Source organism: Podarcis liolepis (genome assembly GCF_965112155.1).
Source record: "Podarcis liolepis genome assembly, chromosome: 4".
In the NCBI taxonomy this organism is placed as follows: Eukaryota; Metazoa; Chordata; class Lepidosauria; order Squamata; family Lacertidae; genus Podarcis; species Podarcis liolepis.
The window spans coordinates 11,365,538-11,392,739 of record NC_139558.1 but is presented as its reverse complement, the minus strand read 5'-3'; the positions used below and the strand labels follow the sequence as shown (position 1 = coordinate 11,392,739).

At 42.6% G+C, this 27,202-nt stretch overlaps 1 protein-coding gene across 42 annotated transcripts in view; it reads left to right on the top strand.

The window, feature by feature from the left end:
- MYCBP2 (MYC binding protein 2) overlaps positions 1-25,240 on the top strand; it is a 145,150-nt gene extending 119,910 nt beyond the window's left edge. For 39 of the 42 annotated variants that reach the window (XM_083500972.1, XM_083500967.1, XM_083500957.1 and 36 more), the window contains 20 exons: positions 1,307-1,463; positions 2,360-2,584; positions 3,295-3,360; positions 5,515-5,754; positions 6,023-6,121; positions 7,803-7,883; positions 8,860-9,126; positions 9,673-9,956; positions 10,615-10,711; positions 11,228-11,347; positions 12,948-13,049; positions 14,906-15,034; positions 15,177-15,309; positions 17,321-17,424; positions 18,915-19,103; positions 20,079-20,186; positions 21,275-21,484; positions 23,233-23,340; positions 23,461-23,626; positions 24,438-25,240. In XM_083500972.1, the coding sequence (XP_083357098.1) occupies positions 1,307-1,463; positions 2,360-2,584; positions 3,295-3,360; positions 5,515-5,754; positions 6,023-6,121; positions 7,803-7,883; positions 8,860-9,126; positions 9,673-9,956; positions 10,615-10,711; positions 11,228-11,347; positions 12,948-13,049; positions 14,906-15,034; positions 15,177-15,309; positions 17,321-17,424; positions 18,915-19,103; positions 20,079-20,186; positions 21,275-21,484; positions 23,233-23,340; positions 23,461-23,626; positions 24,438-24,553 (3,001 nt within the window). In that variant the 3' untranslated portion in view covers positions 24,554-25,240. The remainder of the gene's footprint in view (positions 1-1,306; positions 1,464-2,359; positions 2,585-3,294; positions 3,361-5,514; positions 5,755-6,022; positions 6,122-7,802; positions 7,884-8,859; positions 9,127-9,672; positions 9,957-10,614; positions 10,712-11,227; positions 11,348-12,947; positions 13,050-14,905; positions 15,035-15,176; positions 15,310-17,320; positions 17,425-18,914; positions 19,104-20,078; positions 20,187-21,274; positions 21,485-23,232; positions 23,341-23,460; positions 23,627-24,437) is intronic. The other 3 variants (XM_083500965.1, XM_083500950.1, XM_083500958.1) reach the window with 1 other exon arrangement.
- The last annotated feature ends 1,962 nt before the right edge of the window (positions 25,241-27,202 follow it).

Genomic DNA, 27,202 nt, shown 5'->3' with positions numbered 1-27,202 from the left:
TTCGAAAGCTCGTCAAGGTGCAAGTAGATAAATAGGTACCACACTGGCGGGAAGGTAAATGGCGTTTCTGTGCGCTGCTCTGGTTCGCCAGAAGCGGCTTAGTCATGCTGACCACATGACCCGGAAGCTGTACACCGGCTCCCTCGGCCAATAAAGCGAGATGAGCACTGCAACCCCAGAGTCGGTCACGAATGGACCTAATGGTCAGGGGTCCCTTTACCTTTAGGAGTCTCAGAGTCGCTAACAATCTCGTTTCTCTTCCTCCCCACAACAAACACTCTGTGAGGTGAGTGAGGCTGAGAGACTTCAGAGAAGTGTGGCCCAAGGTGACCCAGCAGCTGCATGTGGAGGAGCGGAGACGCAAACCCAGTTCACCATATTACGAGTCCACCACTCTGAACCACTGCACCACACTGGCTCAGCGTGCAGTGGTTCAGGGGTCACTCTAATCGCATGCCCCACCCCCAGGTGCATCCTGCACACACCCTGGTGCGCACCAGGCGCAGGCGGGGGCCGCTCCACTGCTGGATGGGTGAATATTTTATGCACTTGTTGCCTCTGCTTGGAGATGTATAAATTAAAAGATAAGAAAATAATATTTTTATACACCACGGCTGCTGCTAGGTTACTGATAGTGAAAATTTGGAAAGGGGACACAGTCCCCTCGATACAGGAGTGGTTAAACAAGCTATGTGAATTCATAGAGTTGGCTAAAATGACAGCAGCCATCAGATTTCAGTTGAATCAGAAACTCAAGAAGGAATGGACTTGTTTAGAAGAATATATGGCAAAACATCGTTCGAAAACAAATTTATTGATATGCATGGACTAAGTTCGTAAAGGTGTGATAAAACTATTGTAAGATTGTTCCTGGGGTCAATGTAACTAATATATATAACACGATAAGTTTTAAAATATAATAAAGGATGTCAAGCCGTGGTGGAGGGAAGTCACAATAATAGGTAAAAAGAAAAATATATATATTTACACATACGTTTAGTAATGAAAGGGATACAGAATGGGAAACAGGAATTTCTTTAACGTATTTCATACTGTATATTCTGTATATCTCAGCCTACATTTCATGTTTAGATAGATAGATAGATAGATAGATGATAGATAGATAGTTAAAAGGCATTTATTTGCCACATAGATAGACATGGGAACTCAGCAAATAATGGAATGCGTTTCTTCTTAGTAGAGCCTGGGCTGCCTGTTCAGAGTTTTAGGCTGATGATGTATGCTCTGCTCATGGTTCGTTGGATGCATTTAAACTGAAGAAGGCTGCTTAACTTATTTTTTCCAGATGCTGGAGCCTCAAATTCAAGCAATCGGATCACCAGTTTCTGCACCAGAGCAATGTCTTTCACCACATTAACAACATTCTGTCCAAATCTGATGATGGAGACAGTGAAGAAAGCTTTAGTATCAGTATCCAGTCTGGCTTTGAAGCTATTAGTCAGGTAAGTCGTATCTCCCAAGTTTCCATGGAGGCAATGGATGAGCATATCTTACTAATCAGAAATGCATACAGTCGCTTAAAATGAAGTTTCAGAAGTACTTCATTTTCACAAGTTGATATTTCCCATATGTGTAGACTAGTGGTTTTCAACCAGTGTGCCGTGGCACCCTGGGGTGCCTTGAATGATGGTCCGGGGTGCCCGTCCTCTGATGCCCTCTTGCGTCTCTGCCTCCCAAAGGCTTGCACAGCTGTTTGTTGCAGCAGCCCTGGCTACAAGCTCCACAGGCGGGTGGTGCCTCTGGGAGGCACCCCTCTTTGGGGCGGGGGGGGGGGGCAAGCTCAGAGACCAGGGGTGGCAGCAGCTGCCTGAAGGACTCCCAAGGAGAGGAGGCTGAGAGAACACGGCACAAGGGGGGGTGTTCAAAAAAGGATGAGAGGCTGCCAGCTCAGCAGGCGGGGTGGCATAACTGGGCTCCTGAGCCCCACAGGGGTGCTGCAGAAAGAATGTTGTTGGTCGAGGGAGCTGTGGACTCAAAAAGGTTGAAAACCTCTGGTGTAGACCTATGGGAGGAAATACAGGTTGTGATATGTGGTTAAATGGTGTCAGGTAGCTGCATCTTGTTGTTGTTTAGTCATTTAGTCATGTCCGACTCTTCGTGACCCCATGGACCAGAGCACGCCGGGCACTCCTGTCTTCCACTGCCTCCCGCAGTTTGGTCAAACTCATGCTGGTAGCTTCGAGAACACTGTCCAACCATCGCGTCCTCTGTTGTCCCCTTCTTCTTGTGCCCTCCATCTTTCCCAACATCAGGGAAAGTTTGTACCACAGGAGTGACATACTTTTTTTGCTTGTTTTTTTTTAACCTCTTTGACTCTGAAACCCCTCTGTTTTGACAGGAATCATGTATAGTGATTTGTCTAAAAGACTTAACCAGCATCGTTGATATTAAAACGTCAAGTCGCCCAGCCATGATTGGTAGTTTGACGGATGGGTCAACAGAAACCTTCTGGGAATCTGGAGATGAAGATAAAAATAAGACTAAAAACATTACCATTAATTGCGTCAAAGGAATTAATGCTCGCTATGTGTCTGTCCATGTTGACAACTCACGGGATCTTGGGGTAAATCATATTCTGTGTCATATTTCTACATGAATTTTGTTGAAACAAAGAATAGCAGAACTTGCATATTCTCATAAATTTGCACTGCTGTAGAGAGTGTAGTTATAAAATAGATCAAGCTGTATCAAACGTTCTCTGTCCACTTCTGCAAGGGCTCTTGAGCTAGTGGATGGGTGAACTTTAATGTTGTGCAACAGAGCAGTCCAATGCCACAGTTGCACTATTGTAAATACATTGTGCAGTGAAGTTACCAGCAAACCTGCTCATGCATTTTCTTGCACAACAGTCTACCAATGTCATGAAGCATTTCACCAGTGGAACAAGCATGCTGCTAAGTTACTTTAATTTAGTTGCTACTTTGAATGCCACCCATAGGATTGAGTTATAAAATCCCTGGTTCAGAAATGCAGGGTTCGTGCATTCAAAAAGAGAATCCTTTATGCATCATCCTGCATATAGCGCAGACCTACAGAAGTGAGTTGACAGAATATAGAATTGATAGCTTCAGTTGATTTAAACGTGTGAGCCGACCCACATGAAGTGAAAATGCTGAGCTTTAATGCTGTTTGGCTATCGCAGTTCTGCTTTTCTTCACTATCTAGTTTTATAAAATTACATATATTCATGTCCTGCACTTTAAGCTGTGTTGTTAGTATTATCAACACATTTAAAAGTGTCTTTTTATTTTTGTTTCATTCTGTCATCTGTAGAACAAAGTGACTTCGATGACCTTTTTAACAGGCAAGACAGTAGAAGATCTTTGCAGAATAAAGCAGGTAAATAACTAGTTTAATTATGAAGAAGAGTGCATCTTAATTCTTAAAGAATATATGGTACTAGTTGGAATGTTATAGTTGCTTTGTATACTGCTGTTTGGCTCACAGCCCCCCAGCCCCAAAGCAGTGAACAACATTAATAGATGTTACTAAATATATATATATATATATATATGCTTTCGTAGATTTTCACGGGTACAGGAATGCAGGTTTTGGTGTCTTCGGGTGTCTTCCCGTGTAAGAGTTGGGGTGTCTAGGCGACGTTTCGACGAGGTCTCACTCGTCATCTTCAGGCTGGTGCTTTCGGCTTCTTGTTACTGGAACAGAGCAGGATCTCAGTGTTTGAGTTCCTATAAATACTGTTGAGGGGGTGTGGTGTATAGCTTCCAACGTTCTGGGCAGAGAGGAAGTTCCCAGGTTAGTGTGCCTTTTCTTCTTTTGTTCTTTAATTACTTGAGGGATATCTTGAGTGATTTCTTGAGTGATATTCTGAGTACCACTTAGGTGGGTCATTAGGTGTGGATTAGTTGCTAAAGCTTTCGTGTCTTGACCTCTTGAGCTTGTGAAGAGTTTTTCTGAGAAGATGGCTGTACTGCACTTAGTTGTGCTCTGGCTTGGCTTCGTGTATAGGGGCGAGCTGTGGTTTTGTGCCCTGTGCCAGCCAGATCTGTGTAGGGATTGCAGGGGGGTGCAGCATCCGGAGGTGCCACTATGGTTTGGCTACTGGATGGTGTCTGTAATTTATCTGTGGAGAGGGTCTGGGTTTGGGTCTGGTGTGGTTGATTGGTGATGGCGTTCTGTGTGCCTCTGGTTCTGGTGTCGGTTTTTGTGGGGAGGGCTAATTTCCAGATGTCTGGCAGACACCATAAATTACAGACACCATCCAGTAGCCAAACCATAGTGGCACCTCCGGATGCTGCACCCCCCTGCAATCCCTACACAGATCTGGCTGGCACAGGGCACAAAACCACAGCTCGCCCCTATACACGAAGCCAAGCCAGAGCACAACTAAGTGCAGTACAGCCATCTTCTCAGAAAAACTCTTCACAAGCTCAAGAGGTCAAGACACGAAAGCTTTAGCAACTAATCCACACCTAATGACCCACCTAAGTGGTACTCAGAATATCACTCAAGAAATCACTCAAGATATCCCTCAAGTAATTAAAGAACAAAAGAAGAAAAGGCACACTAACCTGGGAACTTCCTCTCTGCCCAGAACGTTGGAAGCTATACACCACACCCCCTCAACAGTATTTATAGGAACTCAAACACTGAGATCCTGCTCTGTTCCAGTAACAAGAAGCCGAAAGCACCAGCCTGAAGATGACGAGTGAGACCTCGTCGAAACGTCGCCTAGACACCCCAACTCTTACACGGGAAGACACCCGAAGACACCAAAACCTGCATATATATATATATATATATATATATATATATATATATATGCTTTCGTAGATTTTCACGGGTACAGGATATATATACTGTATATATATATACAGTAAACGTGTGATACATACAACAGCTCAATGAAAAGAGTATAAATAAGATAGCGTCAAAATTCAATCAAGCATGTAATAGGATCTGACTACCATTAGGCACAGCATATTGGTGGTGGCAGAAATCTTTCATTCTATTTGGCCTCTTTGCAGAAGTAATATGTATTTAACATGCCATTCAGGGGACTTGTTTTACAACGTCTCCATAACTGAACATTAGATGCCCTTGCATCATATTTGTACTATGTATCTGGAAGAAACAAATAGAGATGTGGGAAATGAACGAATGCCTTCCACTTCCTTATGTTTTGCATTTTGCCCCTTATACGTGCCTGTAATAAAGGATCAGGTGACTGCAGAAGCTGAATACTGTTACAGTTTTAAATTGCCCAGTCCTGTGTACAGAGAGGAGGGGAAGGCCCATCTTTAATCTAATTCATATTGGCAGTTGTTTTGAGTTGACATTGGTTGGTTTGAAAGCTCTGTCTGTGGTGATAAGCCATTCACACATGCCAGCCCTCAACTGTTGAATGTGGATGCGTGAATCAAACTATCAAATATTGGGTTTTGAACTAGTTACTTGTAAAGGCAAGTCATTAGTTGTATGTGTCCCCCCACCACGACCTTACAAATCCTTCTTTACATTCCTGTGTACTAGGTTGACTTGGATTCAAGGCATATTGGCTGGGTAACCAGTGAACTTCCTGGTGGAGATAACCACATCATCAAAATTGAATTAAAGGGACCAGAGAACACTCTCAGAGTTAGGCAAGTGAAAGTGCTGGGATGGAAGGATGGTGAAAGCATCAAAATAGCCGGCCAGATTTCAGCAAGTGTAGCTCAGCAAAGGAACTGTGAAGCTGAGACGCTGCGGGTCTTCAGGCTTATTACATCTCAGGTGAGACACTGAATTGCATCACAACAATTCGTATTTAGCGCTGTAAATTAGACATATGATCTAAGAGTGACTTTCGTGTAATTCTGTCTCTGAAGCTCTATCTGAAGCTGTTTCAATGAAAGACTCTATGGGAGCTTTATGCATGTGTTTGTTTTTGACAATTGGGTATCTGCTATGAACTGCACATAGATATTTTAAAACGGTTAATGCAACTGCATAAAAGCTTGTACGTAACTCCTCCACTGTTGTTTTATCCATTCTCTAATAGGTCTTTGGAAAACTCATATCAGGAGATGCTGAGCCAACACCAGAACAAGAAGAAAAAGCTTTGCTGTCTTCACCTGAAGGAGAAGAAAAAGTACACAATGTATTTATTTGTATTCTATCATTACTATGATTCTAAAACTAGTAATGAAAGTTCTGTCAATTTCTGACTTTTGCTATGTTGGACTAAATTCCCTTACCTAGATTTTCCTTTTAATTCAGTAGTGGTTTTGCCAAATTGCTAGTAATGCTGAATGTTTACCTACATGCTGGAAATATAGACTTTCTTTGGGATTGCAGTGGTGCCTCGCAAGACGAAAAGAATCCGTTCTGTGATTCTCTTCGTCTAGCGGTTTTTTCGTCTTGCGAAGCAAGCCCATTGACGGATTAGCGCTATTAGCGGCTATTAGCGGCTTTTAGCGGCTTATCTGCTGATCGGATCAGCTGATAAGCGGCTTAGCAGCTTAGAAAAAGGGGGGGAAAGGAAAAAAACCAGCAGGAACTCGCAAGACATTGTCGTCTTGCGAAGCAAGCCCATAGGAAATTCGTTTTGCGAAGCACCTCCAAAACGGAAAACTCTTTCGTCTAGCGAGTTTTCCGTCTTGCGAGGCATTCGTCTTGCGGGGCACCACTGTACTTAACTTTCAACAATAGTCAGGGAATGTTTGGCAAGATTCATAGTAAGCCATTTATTTATTTCAGATACATTGATTCACCAGTCGTTGAACCTTGGAGCAGCCTCACTATTAATGTTTTGTTCTGATTAACAGCCACTATTTAAAGTCCATGTCTACATCCCAGTTTCTTCTTACCGTATTTTTTGCTCTATAGGACGCACTTTTCCCCCTCCAAAAATGAAGGGGAAATGTGTGTGCATCCTATGGAGCGAATGCAGGCTTTCGCTGAAGCCTGAAGAGCAAGAGGGTCGGTGCGCACTGACCCCTCTTGCTCTCCAGGCTTCAGACAGCTATTCGCAAGCCTTCTGAGCGCGGCGGGAGTTCCCGGGAGCTCCGGGAGCAGTGGCGGGGTCGGGGGAAGCTCGGGCTTCCCCCGCCCTAGCTCCGCGGCTGGGAGGGGAAAAATAATCCCCCCCCTTTATTCCCCCCCTAAAAACTAGGTGCGCCCTATGGTCTGGTGCGCCCTTTGGAGCGAAAAATATAGTAATTCTTGTTGCAAAAAGCCGATTGGGAAGCACTAGGAAGCCGATGCATGGAAGCACTACCTGCAAGTAAAGCAGATGGTTTTAACTTGCACAGTATTTTATTGCTTTAACAGTAGGAACTCCTGTGTTAATATCCAGGTCCTGCAAAAAGCAGCTATGATTCTTCTTGCCAGAAGGTCCTACATAAAGAAATGCTCAATCATGTTACCATTTCCCAAAAAAGTAGAAGCGGAAGCCTCTGGCTGCAATAGTAACCCCCTTATAGCCCACTGAATTTTTTCTAAGTAGACATTATTAAAATTGCAATGTAAGTCACAATATGCCAGATTGTCCCAATGCAAAATTCTGTCTCTGACGTCGAAGTCATACTTGGAAGCTCAGTTCTTCATAGAGTATTAAACTCTTACAAAGAAAACCAGGACAGTATTATTGACAACTTCTTTTTTAAGGGGGAAAAATGTGTGATGTGTATATATTCTTCAGCGAATTTATTTTGGCTAGGTATTCTGTTTTCGTAAATGCCAGCATATGCAAGGAAAGCAAAACTGTTCTAAGTTTCATGCTACAAAAATCAAACCGTGGAACATAGGCTCACATCAAATGTTAATGTTTCCATCTAAAGGCAACTTCGGATGCAGACCTGAAAGAGCACATGGTTGGAATTATATTCAGCAGAAGTAAACTGACTAATTTGCAAAAGCAGGTTTGTTTACTATAGTAGCCTTTTATAGTTTTGAGCATTTTACACACCCTTGGATATGTGGTCTCCAGGGCACAAGAGAGGGAGGTTCAGTATGGGACGTGGCAGCCATTGGAGAGAGGAGGGCAGAAAGTGGTTGGGAGAAAGAAGGAGATTTTGGTGTCTGCTGAGCATTTTTTAGCTTGGACATGTTAGCTATCCCGCTTTTACATAAAAGGGGTAAAGCAGGGTTTTTTTTTAAAAAAAAGAAGAAAATGCATACTAGAAACTTCTGGGGATGTAAGCAGCAGAGCAATTCAAAAACAGTTTTTTGAAGAGTCAGTGTGGTGTAGTGGTTAAGAGTGGTAGTCTCGTAATCTGGGGAACCGGGTTCGCTTCCCCGCTCCTCCTCATGCAGCTGCTGGGTGACCTTGGGCTACTCACACTTCTTTGAAGTCTCTCAGCCCCACTCACCTCACAGAGTGTTTGTTGTGGGGGAGGAAGGGAAAGGAGAATGTTAGCCGCTTTGAGACTCCTTAAAGGGAGTGAAAGGCGGGATATCAAATCCATACTCCTCTTCTTCTTCTTCTTTTTGGTAGGGGCCAGGTAATTTACTCAGCAGAAATTAAAACTTTTGTGTTTTACAAATTAATTTAGGGACCATTTGTTGAGTTACTGCAGATACACCACATGCACGTGGCGATCCAAAAGAACAAGCCCTGTTCTTAACATCTAGAACATTTTGTGTCAGCTGAAGCCTATGCATGTGCAAACAGTCCCTTTTTTCATCGAATGACTTAGGCACAGTGTAATCCCGCAAAATGTTCTGATGTGGTGGGAAGGGCATAAGGCTTATTTTTGCACGGCGTGATGTGTGTATGGAATTTGATCATGGCATCACAATTAAAACACTGATGAGTTACAAATCAGCTTAATTGCACTGGAGTCATGAGGTGGTTGATTGCAGTTAAATTACTTTTTCCTGTTTTCCCCGTGTTAGGTTTGCGCTCATATTGTACAGGCTATCCGAATGGAAGCGACTCGCGTTCGGGAAGAATGGGAGCATGCAATTTCTAGCAAAGAGAACGCAAACTCTCAGCCTAGCGACGAGGATGCCTCCTCTGATGCCTATTGCTTTGAGCTGCTGTCCATGGTCCTGGCACTGAGTGGTTCTAATGTAGGGCGTCAGTACTTGGCTCAGCAACTGACGTTGCTTCAGGATCTCTTCTCGCTGCTACATACTGCTTCGCCCAGGGTACAGAGGCAGGTTAGTGCAAAATGAAAATTTTCATACAGTATAACGACTGCAATAGGTCTTACAGGAAAAGGCAAGGGGTGAGAAGGTGAAAAATGGCTTAGTCATGTATAATGAGATAAGAATCCAATGTCTTTGTTCAGACCAGGTCTCTCCATGGTTTTAAGTTTGGTAATGAGTTGCAATTCAGCAGCTTCTCTTTCCAGTTTTTCACCTTCTCACCCCTTGCCTTTTCCTGTAAGACCTATTGCAGTCGTTCAGAGTCGTCAACAGGCTCATCTCAGCTATCTGCCAATCTCCCATTCCCACCACCCTTCTGAGTAATACCCCTCCCCACCTTCTCACTATATAGAAGGATCTGGCAACTTCTGTTTCAGTGTATCTGAAGAAGTGTGCATGCACACGAAAGCTCATACCAAGAACTAACTTAGTTGGTCTTTAAGGTGCTACTGGAAGGAATTTTTTTATTTTGACTATGGCAGACCAACACGGCTACCTATCTGTTACATTAACTCAGACACTGAAAATGTTGACTAACTTCCTGGGTTCTTCATCTAGGTGACCTCCTTACTTAGGCGTGTTCTGCCAGAAGTCACCCCGAGTCGCTTGGCTAGTATCATAGGAGTCAAGGCGTTGCCCCCGGCAGATATAAGCGACATCATTCATTCAACAGAGAAGGGAGACTGGAATAAGCTGGGCATCTTGGACATGTTCCTGGGTTGCATTGCCAAAGCACTCACTGTACAGCTGAAGGCCAAAGGAACCACTATCACTGGCACAGCTGGCACTGCAGCTGGCAAAGGAGTTACTACAGTTACATTGCCAATGATTTTCAATTCCAGGTTAGTAGATGTTGCACTCTTTTAATGTTCTTTCAGTATCACGGCACAGGGAATTAAAATGTCCCCTTTCAAAATAGGACTGCCATACATCCGGGAATTGCCAGACATCTCCTCTTTTGGGGGTCCTACATGCCCATCAGGGGGGAATTTTACATTTTAAAGCAAATGTCCTGGATTTTTGGTTTTAATTTTGTGTGGGCGGCTCTGGTTCAGGCTTGGGCTGTGGTGTGAGCAACCTGGGCTCTGGTGTAGGTGGCCTGGGCTCTGGATCAGGTGACCCGGGTTTGGACTTTTTACCCCTTGAAATATGGCAACCCTATTTTAAAAACATGCCAAACATTGTGTTCTCGAAGACTGCAAAATGCATTTTATTTCAATACATGGGTTGTGCATTTTCGGGTTATGGCCCGCGCCAAACCTGGAAGTACTGGAAGGAGTTACTTCCAGGTTTCAGCGCTCATGCATGTGCAGAAGCACTAAATCGTGCTTTGCGCGTACGCAGAAGCGCCAAATCGCGTCACACACAGCGCTGCGGGTTGCGAACGTGCCTCCCGCATGGATCACGTTCGCAACCCGAGGTATGACTGTACTGTATTCTCAGGTTCTTTCTAATGATGATGTTATACATATATACATGTTTGCTTTCCCCTCTTTGCAGCTATCTTCGACGAGGTGAAAGCCACTGGTGGATGAAGGGCTCAACACCAACACAGATTTCAGAGATCATTATTAAGCTCATTAAAGACATGGCTGCCGTAAGCTTCCAGCATCTTAGCGTACTGTGCTGCTCTTGTGCTGAATTGGTCCCTGCACCCTCCTCCCCCTGCACTGAGATTTCCCTTTAATTTCAGAAAGCGTTATTTTCTCCCTGCATGTAAGGACCACATCAGATGGGACTAGAGCTCCACCTAGTGGTAGCATGCAGAATTCACTGTTTTCCGTTGTTGGCCGTCATCCCATGCGTGAATATTGCCACCTAGCACCCAAGGCAGACAATGTTCGGAGTCGATAAGTGTGCAGCTCCCCTGCCCCCACGTATCCCTACTGATTTGGAACCCCTTGCTTTTTCAGACAAGCATTTTCCTTTCTGAGCTCTCTGCCTTGCTAACAGAGCAAAGCCTGCTCAGTGCAGACTCCAGAAAGGTAAAGATGGTCTCATTGGGGCAATTCGGATATATGCATGGCATCCCTGGACCGTTCTGCAGTTTTAATGTACATTTCTGCACAGTGCATTATATTAGGGCTCGGTCTATGTTGTGTCTCTTCCACAGGGTCACTTGTCTGAAGCTTGGTCCCGTGTGACAAAAAACGCTATAGCTGAAACAATCATTGCATTGACCAAAATGGAGGAAGAATTCAGGTCACCAGTGCGTTGCATTGCAACAACCAGGGTAAGAGTGGTTGGTTATTCTGTTACACGTTGTATCTTGCTTATTGGAGAGGTTTTGCCAGGGACATGTATACGTACCTGGGTTGGCCACCTAAGGTTATTGTGTCTTGTGTTTGGTTTACAGTGGTGCCTCGCAAGACGAAATTAATTCGTTCCGCAAGTTTTTTCTTCTTGCGAGTTTTTCGTCTTGCGAAGCACGGTTTCCCATAGGAATGCATTGAAAATCAATTAATGCGTTCCTAGGGAAACCGCCTTCAGACCAGGTCCGGGGACAGTCTGTCCCCCGACCTCTTCTGAAGGCTGGGGGGGGGGGAACAAGGGCTTTTCTTTCCAATGCCAGCCTTCAGAAGGCTGTTCTGAAGGCTGGCGGTGGGAAGAAAAGCCCTTCTTCCCACCTCCCGCCCCGCAAGCTCCGGGGACAGGAGGGCTTTGCTGCCGACCGCCAGCATTTTAAAAGCCCCTGCTGTCCCGGGGCGATTTTAAAATGCTGGTGGGCAGGAGCGAAGTCTCCGCTGTCCCGGGAAGGCAGGCGGGGGGGGAGCAAAGACTTTTGCCCCCCGCCGGCCTTCAGAAGAGGTCCAGGACCTCTTCTGAAGGCCGGCTGTGGGCGAAAGTCTTTGCTCCCGACCGCCAGCAATTTAAAACAGGTCCCCGGAGATTTCCCTATGGGCTTTCGTCTTGCGAAGCAAGCCCATAGGGAAATTCGTCTTGCGAAGCGCCTCCAAAACAGAAAACCCTTTCGTCTTGCGGGTTTTCCGTCTTGCGAGGCATTCGTCTTGCGGGGTACCACTGTATTTGTGTGGGCTATTGTTTTTTCCTTGAGTAAATTGTATTTCTTGATATATATCACCTGTACAAGAATAATGATGATCTTAAAAGGAGAAACACTAATAATAACAAAAGCATCTGATTATATTTACTGCTGTAGAACTTTTCTTTTATATTCCCATTGCTATCAAATTTGATTTTCCTCCAAGTACATATCTGCTGGGAATTGTGTTCTGTGTGTAATATTACGAGTTTGAAAAAGCTGCTTCTTGTGCAGAGATAGTGCTTTGTATATGAAAAGGGAATTATCAGTTTTAATAGCTACAAAACATTGTTGGGTCTCTCATCCCACCATCCCCCCCTTTTGTTAAAACTTTTTGTTGACCATAAATTCAGTATTTCACAGAGGAATGAAGATATATATAAATTTCACCCAGTTTAATAAGAGGCAACTTAGTTGTGTATGCGTGGCTAAATGATATTTTTGAAAAGGAGATGACAGAGGTTGCAGAGAAAACGAAAACCCCTTTAGAATAGTACTAAATTTCCTAAATTTCTAAAATAAGTGCTCATCAGGTATGGTGTGAGGTACAGAATATATAAGCTGTTTGCAATATATTCTGGATGCCTTTTACAAAAGCTTGTGCTGGGTTTAAAAAAATCTTAACTGTTCATTATTCGTTTTGCTGAACTTTTGCATGTTGCTAGAGAAAAGGTACAGTTTGAAGATGGTTATGTTTAAGTCATCAATATAAACTCATTGCTTAATTCCTAGGATTAATATGGCTTACTGCACTTGAAAAAATAATTTGCTCTTGCCCTCTTTTTAACAGCTCTGGCTGGCTCTTGCATCCCTTTGTGTGCTGGATCAGGACCATGTAGACAGACTTTCCTCTGGAAGATGGATGGGAAAGGATGGGCAGCAAAAACAAATGGTAAGGAATAGGCGGCAACAAACTTTGCAGGAAACATAAACTTCACCAACTTTTGAATAAATCCTTAGTTTATCTACTACTATACAGAACTTGCAATGTGAACAGTTAAGCATGTGCTTTGTGCCTTTTCTTGTGCCCACTACTGTTTTTTTTTAAATGATATTTATTGAGAATTTAAAATTACAGAGAGAGAGAAGGGGAAAAAAGGAAAAGGAAAAAAGGTAGACAAAAAGAGAAATTAAACAATACAAGTCAATAAAAAGAAAAAGAAAAAAACAAAAAACAAAACACACAATACATCAAAACCAAAAAAAAAATAAACAAAAAATTAAAAACAAATCCAATATTCCCAAATCTTTGTCTTTCGTTAACTTATTTCATCAACCTCCTCACACCTCCCTTTTTTGTATTCTAGTTATTAATTATCTCAGCAAATCCTTTCCATCTTTCACTATATTCTGTCATTAAATTACCTTAATTTATTTTAACCTTATCTTACCATGAAAAGCCCTAAAGCTTAAAACTTATTTATACATAATTCTTTTTAACATTTCTACTAAAGCCAAATAGTTTCATTCCAACATTTTTCTAATACTCATTAATTTTACAATCATTTTCTAAATGAATTTTTAAAACTTTCTTCCAATCTTCATCCATCGTCTCTTCTTCCTGGTCTCGGGTTTTATCAGTCCTTTCTATCCCTTCCATCTGGTCCATCAACCTGGTGACCTTCTATCCGAGGCTCTTAAGTCTTTTCCATGTCCCTTCTGCAGGTCTTCTTCATATTTATACCTGCACTTTACTTTATCTTCTTGTGCCCACTACTGTAAGTGTTCCTGCAGACTCAGCCAGTTGCTTGTTGGAGACTTGTCACTTGTTGGAGAAGATTTGTGCACTTTTTATTTACTTTTTGTTAAAGGTGCTGATGAGAGACATTGGGTACAATCATACAATGACACCCCCAAGAATAAAAGGCTGGAAAGAAGGGGGGATTCTCCTCTCCACCTTTACCAGCAGGACTACATTTATTATATTTTTGAAGCCGCTGATTCCTATTAGTGTCAGTTTATGCTCCTAGTGAGTGGCTTTCAATTTCCCTGTTAAGGAGATGGAAGACAAACTTCTCTGAAAGACAGTCTTTTTTTAGTCTTCTCTAGCACTCTATTCTCACAGCAGTCCTGGGTCACAACGAGGGTTGTTCTAGGTATCACTTGTTGCTCTTGCTCTCATTTTGAAAAGATATCTCTCATATTCTGCACATGAACCTTTTTTATATACTATGCTAAACTATAGTACACTGAAAGGTTTAAATGTTTCTTTCATTGGCCTTGAATCTTCCTGCCACACTTGTCATCCTCTTCTGCCACACAAGCATGGTGTTCCACACCTTTTGAGAACCACTGAATTAAAGTGTTGTAAAACAGCCACTGGGGAAGAAATGAGGAGATTAAAATGTGCCCAGCACCATTTTACAATCCAACTTGGGGTTTAAATTTTAGTATATAAAAATATACATTATTGTTCCGGTAGTTTTCTAATTGGATCATATTGTTTGATACTTGAAAGCTGAAACAATCGCTGCTCTGTTGTTCAACAAATTACAGCCTGGTTATATCTGTGCCATAAAGCTCCCTATCTACCTCATTCTGATTTTATTTTTAAAATTATTGGGGTGAGGTTCCCACCCCCTCAAAAAATGTAATTCTGAGAACCTCTTACTGCTTATAATTAACATTTTATATGTTTAAAAAGCTGCTGCATATAAGTGATTGAAATACAAATAAGTTTTTCGTCCTCTTTGGATAAAATAAGAAAATTTTCCATCGGCTTGAACTATTTGCTCTTTCCCCCATTAGCCTATGTGTGATAACCATGATGATGGAGAAACTGCTGCAATCATCCTATGTAACGTCTGTGGGAATCTCTGTACCGATTGTGATAGATTCCTCCATCTCCATCGGCGAACAAAGTCTCATCAGAGACAGGTAAAGTGTGATGTTTTCATCCTCTCAGGGCGAAATGATTTTGTAGAAACGTAGATCCACATGTACAAATATCACCAGAGATTGTATCTTTGAATGATCTTTGATTTTGTCAGTTTAATATGTGTTTGGCCAAATCTGACAGGTATTCAAAGAGGAGGAGGAAGCGATCAAGGTTGATCTTCATGAAGGTTGTGGTAGGACCAAACTTTTCTGGCTGATGGCTCTTGCAGACTCTAAAACCATGAAGGCTATGGTAGAGTTCAGAGAACAAACAGGTAGGATGTATTTTCATATATCACTTGGATAGTTAGGGTAATATAAATCCCTAATATGAGATGAAATGTTCCGTTGACTTTCTGTAAAACATGGGTTAATTAATTTACTAAGAAACACATAGGTCTCCATTATGCACAGTTTTAACTGGATCATCAACTCAAGCAGCAGAACTTTTTATATAAAGCAAACATGCTGCTTAGTACTCAGCTAAGCTGAAGAGCTGATCCTAACTCTTGCAGAGATCTGCGTACTACTGAAGCAAAATAAATAAAAATGGAAGGAGAGATCATTTGTATGTGCTTAATTTGCACAAGACTTAAGACTTGGTAATAGAAGTTGGGTTGATAATGTCAAATTTTAAAAAATATAAATTCTTATTCCTATCCCTATCAATATTAATATTACTGTTATGAGCCCTTTATGTAATGCTGGTAACACTTACTTCTGGCTCATAGTTCAGTGGAAAGCACCTCTTCTGCAGAAGGTTTAGGCTCAGGTCCATGCAGAAGGTTCCTAGCAGTAGATGAGGCAGGAGTGGTGAATTATATGTGTCCCACCTCTGCCACCTTCAGGGCCACCAACTGCTGTCATAATTGTGGCTGCCCAGCTGCCACCACCACTGCTGCAGTGCTTTGATTTCTTTCCCTTCCCCACTCCTCCATGCCTCCTTTTGAGTCATTGTGGTTGAGGTCATCCAGGGAGTGCCTCTCCTCTGTTGCCGCCGTTTGTTTCCAGAGCACCAAATTACTGTTTAAAGTTAATGTAAAGCTTGAAAGGAGCATAAAAGTTTTGTGCTAGCTTTAAGGAGTGAACTGTGGCATCGCAGGCACGCTCTGTCACCTTGCCCACGATGCCTTGTTTTTGAGAAAGGGGATCTTTCTCGGAAGGAGGCACAGGGTGGGTTACACCACCACTTGTGTGAGGAAGAAATGTGTGCAGTAGAGAGGCAGGGGAGGACAAGGGGGATGAGGCTGTTGGGATTAGGAGAAGGAATTGTGATGCATTCTCATGTAATAATAATAATAACAATAATTTTTATTTATACCCCGCCCTCCCCAGCCAAGGCCGGGCTTAGGGTGGCTAACAAGCAATAATAAAAACAAGTTGAATGAATACAACTTAAAAACAAGATTAAAATACAACAATTAAAATATTGAAACATTGAAATATTAAAATGCAGCCTCATCACAGGAGGAGAAAGGAAAAAGAAAGAGGGGGAGGGAATCAAATTGGCTCCAAGCCAAAGGCCAGGTGGAACAACTCTGTCTTACAGGCCCTGCGGAAAGAAATCAGATCCCACAGGGTCCTGGTCTCATGAGACAGAGCGTTCCACTAGGCCGGAGCCAGTGTTGAAAAGGCCCTGGCTCTGGTTGAGGCTAATCTAACTTCCTTGGGCCCAGGACCTCTAGGGTGTTGCTATTTATGGACCTTGAGGCTCTCCGTGGGGCATACCGGGAGAAGCGGTCCCGTAGGTACGAGGGTCCTCGGCCATGAAGGGCTTTAAAGGTCAAAAGCAGCACCTTAAATCTGACCCTGTACTCCACCAGGAGCCAGTGCAGCTGGAAAAGCACTGGGTGAATATGCTCCCATGGCAGAGACCCTGTGAGGAGCCTCGCTGCAGCATTCTGCACCCGCTGGAGTTTCTGGGACAGCTTCAAGGGCAGCCCCGCGTAGAGCAAATTACAGTAGTCAAGCCTGGAGGTGACCGTCGCATGGATCACTGGGGCCAGGTCAGGGCGGGAAAATAGCGCATTGTCCTGTACTAGGCCTGGTCTCAAGTTCAGTCTCTGCCACCTCCAAGTGAAAATTATCTCAGGGAGCGAGACTGTTTCCACACAGGGCACCTTCATACCTGTAGATCCCTTTACTTTGCAATAGCCAGCTTTACTTAACAGCTGTATGTACAATGCCTGTTTCTTCTGGTGAAATGGTTAACACTCACCTTGGCAATAATAACGAAAGAAGACATTAGGCGAAGAGTACTAACTTTGTGTCCCGTTCTCGATCTAGGCAAACCCACTACGAGCAGCTCTGAAGCGTGCCGTTTTTGTGGCTGCAGAAACGGAACAGAATTATCAGCAGTGGGCAGTGTCTGTTCTGATGCCGATTGCCAGGTATGTGTGAACTGTTGAATCTTTCCACCCCATTTATAAGTGACACATTATTTTGATTCTGTAATGTGAGAGCTTGTCCGCAGGTTGCATACATGCATACGTAAGGAAAACCCAACAACCTGCTTCTTCGTTGCAAAACATCTTTGCTGAAACTTCCACACCTTTCTGTACGTGCGTTTGCCAGGGTTGCAGGTAGGGGATAGGAGAATTTTGGCAGAAAGGCTGGGGAATGCTTTAGAGCAGAAAGGCTGGGGAATCCCACTTCCATCCTCCAAATTACCCTTTTCTGAACCTGCTTTGAAGTCATTCTGGCATAATTTCTTTATCTTGCATCCGTTTATCTGTATTGTGTAGCTGAGCTCTAAGAGCTTAGTACTTCAGTTAGCTTGGCAATGAAAGCTGTACCAGAAACGGACATTTTGTGCCAAGCGTGTTGAAAAGATAACATAAAGAGGATGGAAACATGGTTTAGTACTTTCTAATAATTTATTTGGGCAGTAACATTCGTTAGACAAGAAAGGTCTGAATTTTCTTTCTTGGAAGATTTTAAAGGGTCTGGATGAGCATTTAGGGTGCAACTTAGTATAAAGTGAGATATCATCCTTTTGAGCTTCTTTTAGATAACCAAGAAGCACCAAGAGAGAACAATACTGTTCCAATACCCCCTTATTGAATAGGTTCCCCTCCTCTTCAGTTTGCAACAGGGGGATTTTTCAGGCAGTGGGAAGGGAATGAAATGCATGCAGAAGTGAAAGAAGGAAGTGCAGAGGTGATAAATAATTCCCATATTTTGCCTTCTTCCATCATTCTTGTCTACTCACACACCTGCCAGGTACATCTCTCCTTCCCCATGCCCTTGTCCCACTTGAAGCACCATTTCCAGCAAAGGGAAGAAGAAATTACCATTTTGGCCTGAATATAAGCCACACTTTCTTTCCAAATTCCGACCGTGAAAAGTTAAAGTGTGGCTTGTATTTGCGACCTTATGATATCGCTGCTGAAACAGCTGCCCACGAGAGCCATCAGGGGTGCGGGACAAGGGCGCCCGTCCTGACTGCGGCTCCCAAGCCTCCCCTGAGCCGTTGTAAAGAAGGGGGAAGGCCGCCGGCAAAGAGCCCAGAGAGCAGCCTGGGAGTGCAGGGCAACGGCGCGCAGCCCGCCCGCTGCTCCCAAGCCTCCCTGAGCTACCGTAAGGAGACCGTTTGAAAGCAGACTGAACAGGCAACCCCCCCCCCCCCGCAACCAGCCTTTTTTATCTCTCCCCCCCCCCCATTTTAAAGGTGCAGCTTATTTGTGGGTGCAGCTTATATTCAGGCCAATACGGTACTGAGACATACTGAGTCAGTAAGGCAGCTTCCTATATAATACAATTACTACTGCTGTTACCTGTTAAATCTGTGGCAGGACTTTTTCTCCTCTCTGCACAGTTGAAATTATTGGCTCCAACCACCTGAGAGTGTATAATGTTAGTTTACATCTGTTTTTAACAGGAGTACGCTAAGATAGCTTGCAGCAAGACTCATCCTTGTGGTCACCCCTGTGGCGGTGTCAAGAATGAAGAGCATTGCTTGCCCTGTTTGCATGGTTGCGATAAGAGCACCACGACCCTTAAGCAAGATGCTGATGACATGTGCATGATTTGTTTCACGGAGGCACTTTCGGCAGCACCGGCTATTCAGGTTTGAATGTTGTGTTTAATATACAAAAACTCTAGCTGATTCTCAGAGGTTCCTAGTTAATCAGCAGGGAGCAACTTTGTAGAAATCACGTTTATGCCAGCATGTAAACTATGAACTATTTAGAGCTGCTGTTTTTGTGCTGCTTTTCCAGGTGGTGTTAATTGCTAATAAATTTCTGCTGTTCTGATTCTCAGAGCATTGCCAACCTGCTTTGGTTCCAAGTTGCATTTGTACCACTCACGTGCTTAGTAGGTGGTCTTCCTTTGTCAGGTTTATCCAGTGCTGAAATTTACCCTAATGATCGCTTCAACCCCATTCCAAGTGTGCTTTTACCAAGTCACCTAGTTAATGCCTTAAGTTATCTCATGTGGATGATCTCTATCATGAATTTACAATCCTTGACTCTGCTCCCGATCATTTTTTATTCCAAATGTCTGGCTTCTGTGCAAATTGCATGTGCCATTCACAAACTTTTTCTAATCTAAGTCAGTTTAAGCAGCTGTTGGATCTTTTAATCCTAGCTCTAGGTTCTGAATAATTTTAATGCAGTGTTTTATTAGTTGTATTTGTTTACATCGTTTTATTATCTACAATGTTCTTTTAACAACTTTTTTGTAATTATCTACTGTGTGAGATCCAATTATGTCTGCAGGCTTGAGCATAATGTGCTAGCATAATGTGGCTTCCTGTTTCTCCCTTCCATCACCACATTTCAGGGTCTGCTTCAGAGGGTCTTCAACCCTCTGGAACATATTTTGAGTGTACATAGGTGGCTGGAGAGGAGAAACCGGAAGTTATGTTGTACTAACAGACACCCATTCACACTGTGTTGGGTATCACCCATTTTTTCTTACTGTATAATCAGAGTAAACTTTTTTTTCCTGATTTGCGGTTTTTCTGCTTTGAGGCAAAGCTTAATATGTGTATACCAGGGATTATTTCTGTTAATGTATTGATAAATCTTCCTCTTTACAGTTGGACTGTAGTCATATATTCCATTTGCAATGCTGTTGCCGAGTTTTAGAAAACAGATGGCTTGGGCCACGGATAACATTTGGGTTTATGTCCTGCCCTATTTGCAAGGTGAGCAAATGGTCAAGCGCTATTTTAATACCTTGAGAAACAAGCCATATTGAAGGGCCAAGAAATGTGCTCATCCGATTTTCAGGATTGAAATCAATGTGAAATGGATAGTCTTTAAGAACATTACTAGGAAATATTAAGGGCTTGATCGAAATTCTAAATTATTGATTTTCATGCTATAAATTTCCAGGGAATTTAAGAAACAATTGGTGTGTCTGCTGAAAAATAACCTCCAAAATAACTGTGTGCAACAATTATGTCTCTGGACCATTACAGTAAATGTTAGAAACTGCTCAAGTTAGCAGTGTATGCAAAGAATGTGTGATTTGGAATAAGTAAATGGGGAACAATTAGTGATTTAACATAATATAACAGGAAGGAGCAAGCACCCTGTGAAGGAAATGTGAAACAAATTGCACATTTAGAACTATAGAAATCACTGACATGTGTCAGTCACACCAGTCATATGTGCTGAGGCTTTTAAATACATTAAAATAGCTATGTTTAAGGAATAAACAATATTTTCTTGCCTCTGTTTTTGTGTACTTGCTGTTAACAAATGTTATTCTAAACATTGATGGGTGTTTTCTCATTTCATCTATCAGCAGCAATTATTTGTCACCCAATAGCAAGGCTTTCTGGGTGACTCACAACAACAATAAGAAACAAACAAATCAAAACCATAAAACTAAAATATAGAATACAGCATAAAAACACAACATCAAATAATAAAACCACTACAGCAAGCTTCTCAGCAGATCTTGGACATTTCAGGAGTTTCATTACTAAAAGATTATTTAAAAGGCTGGGAAAATACAAAGTACTTCACTGGGCACTTAAAGGGCCACAATGTAGGCACCAGATATTCTTTTACCACGGCATCATCACTGAAAAGGCCCTCTCGACAGGAGTGTTGAGACTCTTACCATGTTGGTCGATAGGGATTTTGCTATTTAAAATTGATGTGTGTGGACCTTTGGGTTGGTTTTCATTAGTTACATGCCAGATAAAATCTTCATTTTTGCCAAATGCTTGTCTACAAATTGCTTATTTTTCTTTCTCTCCTCTTTTCTGTGGGTTTCTAACAGAACAAAATTAATCATACAGTATTAAAGGACTTGCTTGATCCAATCAAGGAGCTCTATGAAGACGTGAAGAGGAAAGCACTGATGAGACTGGAGTATGAAGGACTGCACAAAAGTGAGGCCATCACAACACCCGGAGTTCGGTTTTACAATGACCCTGCTGGCTTCGCTATGAACAGATACGCTTATTATGTTTGCTACAAGTGCAAAAAGGTATGATCTGGGGCCTAGATCCATTGTTCAGATTAACCAGATTAGGAAATTGCCGAGGCGCTGGTATGGATCTGCAACCCTTGGTGAGTTAGGGAGGTTCCCTGCATGAACTGGTGAACTGAGCAGATGAGACCAACAGTGGGCCCAATGGTCAAGAAGGCAGTTTCTGCACATGCTGTAAAGGGAAGGGAGGGGCAGATGGGACTCGTCAACATGGGAAGGTAGCCCATCTAGGAGGATAACTCTGATCCTAAACCTCTGCTGCCTTGCGGCCACACTCATTTGTGAGAAAGGCTTTGGAAGTAAACTCCCGAGGAAAAATATGTACCTGCTGCCTTGCAGGATATCTTGGGGAGGGGGAGAAAAGGCTAAGGAGTAAGCCCTACACAAATCGGTGGCGGAGTCCTTAAAACAGTTAGATGGTGTCTTGTATGCCTCCTTCCAGCAACTCCTGCAGCCAAGCTGGTGCCAGCTGTATTGCTTTGCTTTCCTCTGGACCACATCAGCAAGGCCGAGAGTGGGGTCCTGTCTTCTGGCCAGCCCAGGACCCCAATACACACTGCCCAGGAGGGGTCACTTTGGTGCTGCAAAAAATTCTGTCAGTTGTGTCAGAAATAGATATACAGTGGTACCCCGGGTTACAGACGCTTCAGGTTACAGACTCCGCTAACCCAGAAATAGTGCTTCAGGTTTAGAACTTTGCTTCAGGATGAGAATAGAAATCATGCTCCGGCAGCCCAGCGGCAGCAGGAGGCCCCATTAGCTAAAGTGGTGCTTCAGGTTAAGAACAGTTTCAGGTTAAGAACGGACTTCCGGAACGAATTAAGTACTTAACCTGAGGTACCACTGTAATCTTCCATGCATGGTAAAAAGCTGATCTAAACTGTGCAAAAATATTTTAAGACATGATTCCATGATTGCACCTTTTCAATTCCAGCTTTATTTTTGAAATAAGCATTTAAAAGACTTTCAGCCCTCTACTGGTAATTTTCAGTTAATAATGTAAACTTCAGCAGCTCTCTTTTCTTCAGCTCCTGGTTGCATTCACCTCCTCTTTCTGAACAGTGACATCTTTTGGGGGACATTTTTCAGAAAGGTAGAAGTGACTAGAGGAAGTAAGCAAGAACTCTTTCTTCCAGCATCTGGGGGGCCCACTAGTTTCCCATTCATGCTCTGTTTCTTATGAAACCACATCCTGACTACTTGCTATCCCTGACAACCCCCTCTCCACCCCAAAACAAGGATGTTGAAATGTAGAAACCCTCTGTTTTAATTGTTAGCACATCCAAAATTATCCTGGTAAATATAAGACTTCGCCAATAGTGAACCACCCTTATGCTTGAGATCTATAGATACACACATGGAAAAATATTATTATATACTAAGAACCTTTCATCTGTTCCTCTTTGCAAATCAATTTACTTCTGAGATGCTGTAAATGAACTGTACAGTGGTACCTCGGGTTACATACGCTTCAGGTTACATATGCTTCAGGTTACAGACTTTGCTAACCCAGAAATATTACCTCAGGTTAAGAACTTTGCTTCAGGAAGAGAACAGAAATCGGGCTCCGGCGGTGCGGCAGCAGCAGGAAGTCCCATTAGCTAAAGTGGTGCTTCAGGTTAAGAACAGTTTCAGGTTAAGTACAGACCTCCGGAACAAATTACTTACGTACTTAACCCGAGGTACCACTGTACTGTCTTCAGTTTTCCATGTCCTGATAGTCTTTTGTATGTTTTCCCTCATAGGCCTATTTTGGTGGAGAAGCACGTTGTGATGCTGAGGCTGGCCAGGGAGATGACTATGATCCTAGAGAGCTCATCTGTGGTGCCTGCTCTGATGTTTCACGGGCTCAGGTAGGAAAACACTTTTGCTTTGCTTTTTTAAAAAACACCACCACCACAAATGTACAAAGGAAAACAGCTTTTAACTCATGCTAGTTAGCTTAACCTGTGGTTTTCCCCCTTTTTTCACAGATGTGTCCTAAACATGGTACAGATTTTCTAGAGTACAAATGTCGTTATTGCTGCTCAGTGGCTGTGTTTTTTTGCTTTGGGACAACCCATTTTTGCAATGCTTGTCATGACGACTTCCAAAGAATGACTAGCATTCCTAAAGAAGAACTTCCACATTGTCCTGCAGGTAACATTTTAAAGTGGTAGTTAAAGGTATCTTGGAATAGCTTTAAACTCTTGGAAAAGTAGGTAGCATGCCAGATAGTCTTTAACCAAGATCTGCTACAACGTAGTTCTTCCAGATGAGTTTTACAAACTTCTTTTTCCTTGCATAGATTAGTATTTCCAGTTCAGATTTTCATAATTATGTTCAGTTTTATGCATGGAGGCTGAGTTATTTGAAAATAATATCAGATGTTTTATTCCCCCAAATAAGGAAAGCAATCACATTAAAACCAGTAGCAAAATGGTCCCCTCCCTTCTCAAACAAATTTCACAGTGCCTTTTGGTACATGCATGAAGAACAGAAATTACAAACATCCTATAATGTGTGATCAGTGTTCCTGGGTCAAGAAAACAGGCGGGCGAAAGGGGGGGAAGTAACATAAACCCTTTAGGAAGCCATAAATTCAATGTTGAGGTTTTCTTAGTCTCCAAGACCACAAAGTATAGACTTTTTGTGGTTCCCTTCAACTCCCTTCTGACAAGAGGTTCGTGTTAAATGCTTGCCCCCTGTGTAAGCCTTCGGTTTAGCATGTCACCTGATTTGTCAGTGTTCAATTTTTACTCATGCCAGGTGATTCTTACAGCTTTCTTTCCACAAGAAGAGAGGCACCATGCACAGTATGGTCAGATCTCTCTCTCTCTCAATTTGGTTGGATGCGTGGGTTACCTTTAGCATAAAGATTTGAACCCTTCAGTGGTGTAGCTTTATAAATTTCTCGGTGCTTGTGCAATGTTTTACAGATTTTGTTTGGTCTTCTTAAACCTTTTTGCAGGTCCCAAGGGCAAGCAGCTTGAAGGAACAGAATGTCCCCTTCATGTAGTCCATCCACCTACTGGCGAGGAATTTGCACTAGGCTGTGGCGTCTGCAGAAATGCACATACTTTTTAGTCCATAGTCCTTTAATTTGCCAGAGCAAAGCTGCTGTCATCCCACAAGTGTCCTGAGTTCATTATAAACCACAATTAAAATGAGGATGGGACCATTTGAATAACACAGGAAAAAAGGAACATAATACGGGAAGATGGATGCCAAATACCATGTACATAATCCTTGCTTTGGGGAAAGTGACATTTATGACCCAAGACATCAAAACTTGTGAGGTGTTTGCATGTGGCCATTACGTGCATCAGCTACAAAGCATTGGACACTTGCAAATAAATAATTGCTGTCAAAGAGGCTCTGTTTCCGTGGACTCCAAATGATGCTGGATATCAGATGAAGAAAAAGTTGATTATTGTATACTGACTTTTTTGTAATCCTGTACAATTGTAACTGCATCACGGGTAGGGGTGGAAAAAAAGGAATATTCTGGTTTATTTCTTAGACTGTTATTAAAGTGTTAGGAAGGCATAAATGTAACCAGTATCACGCTGTATATATAAAATATCAATGTTTGTCCTGTATAAGAATTACTAAATTGTAAACAGCAGTTTCATTTAAACTTCTGGGTTATGTTTGAGCCTGAAATTTTAATGAAGTGCAATACTGAGTGTGCCTCATATCTTGCAGCTGTAAACATAATGGAATGTACATGTCAATAAAGCCGCTGTACATTTTTATACAGTGAAAGTCTAATGAATGTGAAAGAACTTTTATTTGGGAGTGGAAACTCTTAACTGTATCAAAAATGAATTTATTTGAAGGGTGTTCTTACTGAGGTAAGAAAACACTTCTATTTTCCTTATCAATTTTGACGCAGCTCTTTAGCAAATAAAACACACTCCTTTTCAGTCTAGAAAAAAACCACACCCTTTATCATTTTATGCCCCAAAACCTCCCGCCCTGCTGCGTCCTGAGTTATTTCGGTTCCTCTTCTGAAATGAAGTAGTTTTAGGACCAAAGTGTGTGCAGTCGATAACTCTACAAAATTTGTAAAAGAACAGAGTCATGAAATTCTTGCTGTTGTACTCTCTTAAGAGGGTGCTGTGGAATCATTGTAAATTACCCCCTCCCACAGAGCCTAGGACTTGCCGATCAGAAGATTGGGGGTTTGAATCCCTGCGATGGGGTGAGCTCCTGTTGCTCGGTCCCTGCTCCTGCCAACCTAGCAGTTCGAAAGCACATCAAAGTGCAAGTAGATAAATAGGTACTGCTCTGGCGGGAAGGTAAGCGGTGTTTCCGTGCACTGCTCTGGTTCGCCAGAAGCGGCTTAGCCATGCTGGCCACATGACCTGGAAGCTGTACGCCGGCTCCCTCGGCCAGTAAAGCGAGATGAGCGCCACAACCCCAGAGTCTGCGACTTAACTTAACGGACAGGGGTCCCTTTACCTTTACCCCCTCCCACAACATCCCCTCAACCAAACAACCCTGTTTTATCAGTTCACTCATAAAGGGTATTCCTGGAGTCATCACCCCACCCATCTTCCCACTCAGCGTTCAAAATGCTCAGTTGGTAGAGCATGAGATTCTTAATCTCAGGGTCCTGGTTTCAAGCTGGGCAAACAGATTCCTGTATTCTAGGGGGTTGAACTAGATGAGCCTCGTGATCTACAAATCTCTCATTCTCCAGGATGCTTGTAGCCCTCCGATGCATGTCAGGCACTCTAGAAACCACATCAGGCGCCCATGATGTTTTAATGTATTTTTAATCTTTTGTTGGAAGCCACCGGGAAACCCAGCCAGGTGGGCAGGGTATAAATAATAAATATTAGGAAGTTGAGCACTCTGGAAAAAGCCTATTCTGTAGCAGCGGATATATTTGGAACACACACAAATGGAGGAAAGTCTGTCACTGTTGTTTCTAGCTTCTTTTGTGAGCTGGTCAGTGAATTTCTACAATGAAAATTTGGCCTCTGTCTCTGAGCCTGTCTTCCGAAACCTGGAAGATATTTTCTCCAAATTCAGACACAACAGAGGCTGATCATGATCAGTCTGGTGTGATGAACTCCACACATAAGCAGAGATTACTACTTCACATTTTCAGGACTGATCCATGCATTTCAAATATCTTCTCCTGTGCTCTGATGTGGCCTCATTCAAACATAACCATTATTTTTGTCTATTGGCTGGAATACTCCGTTCTTTTAATTTAAAAAGTGTTTGGATAATGAATAGTTAAATTGATTCTTTTTGGGGGTGGGGGGTGGAGCTTCACACAACTGGAAGCAAGCTTTCCTTGCATTGTAAAAGCTTTTGCCGTGTTTAGCATAGATGTAAACGATACATGAATTCAAAAATTGTAGCTTCGTTTCTAAACGAGGTATGGAGTCAAACGTGTCTGAAAAAAATCACACTTGGGCCCTCATACATGAAAGCTCTTCCATTGGTGTTGCAGAAAATAACAGATTTTTTATTTTTTTAAGAGGAGACAACTAACTGCACTCTGCACATATATCAGGGCTCACTTTTCTTAAAGTACTGGGCAAGCCATATTTTGTGGTGGAAGCATCAAGGTTAAGAACTGCATACAGTAGTCAAAATGTTAGCAACTACCACTGGGATAGGGCTCTGTAGATCTTGAACGTGTGGCTTGGTTCTATTTCTTACTTTTTTAATTTAATCTAACAATATATATTTAATATTTTCAACAAAATAATT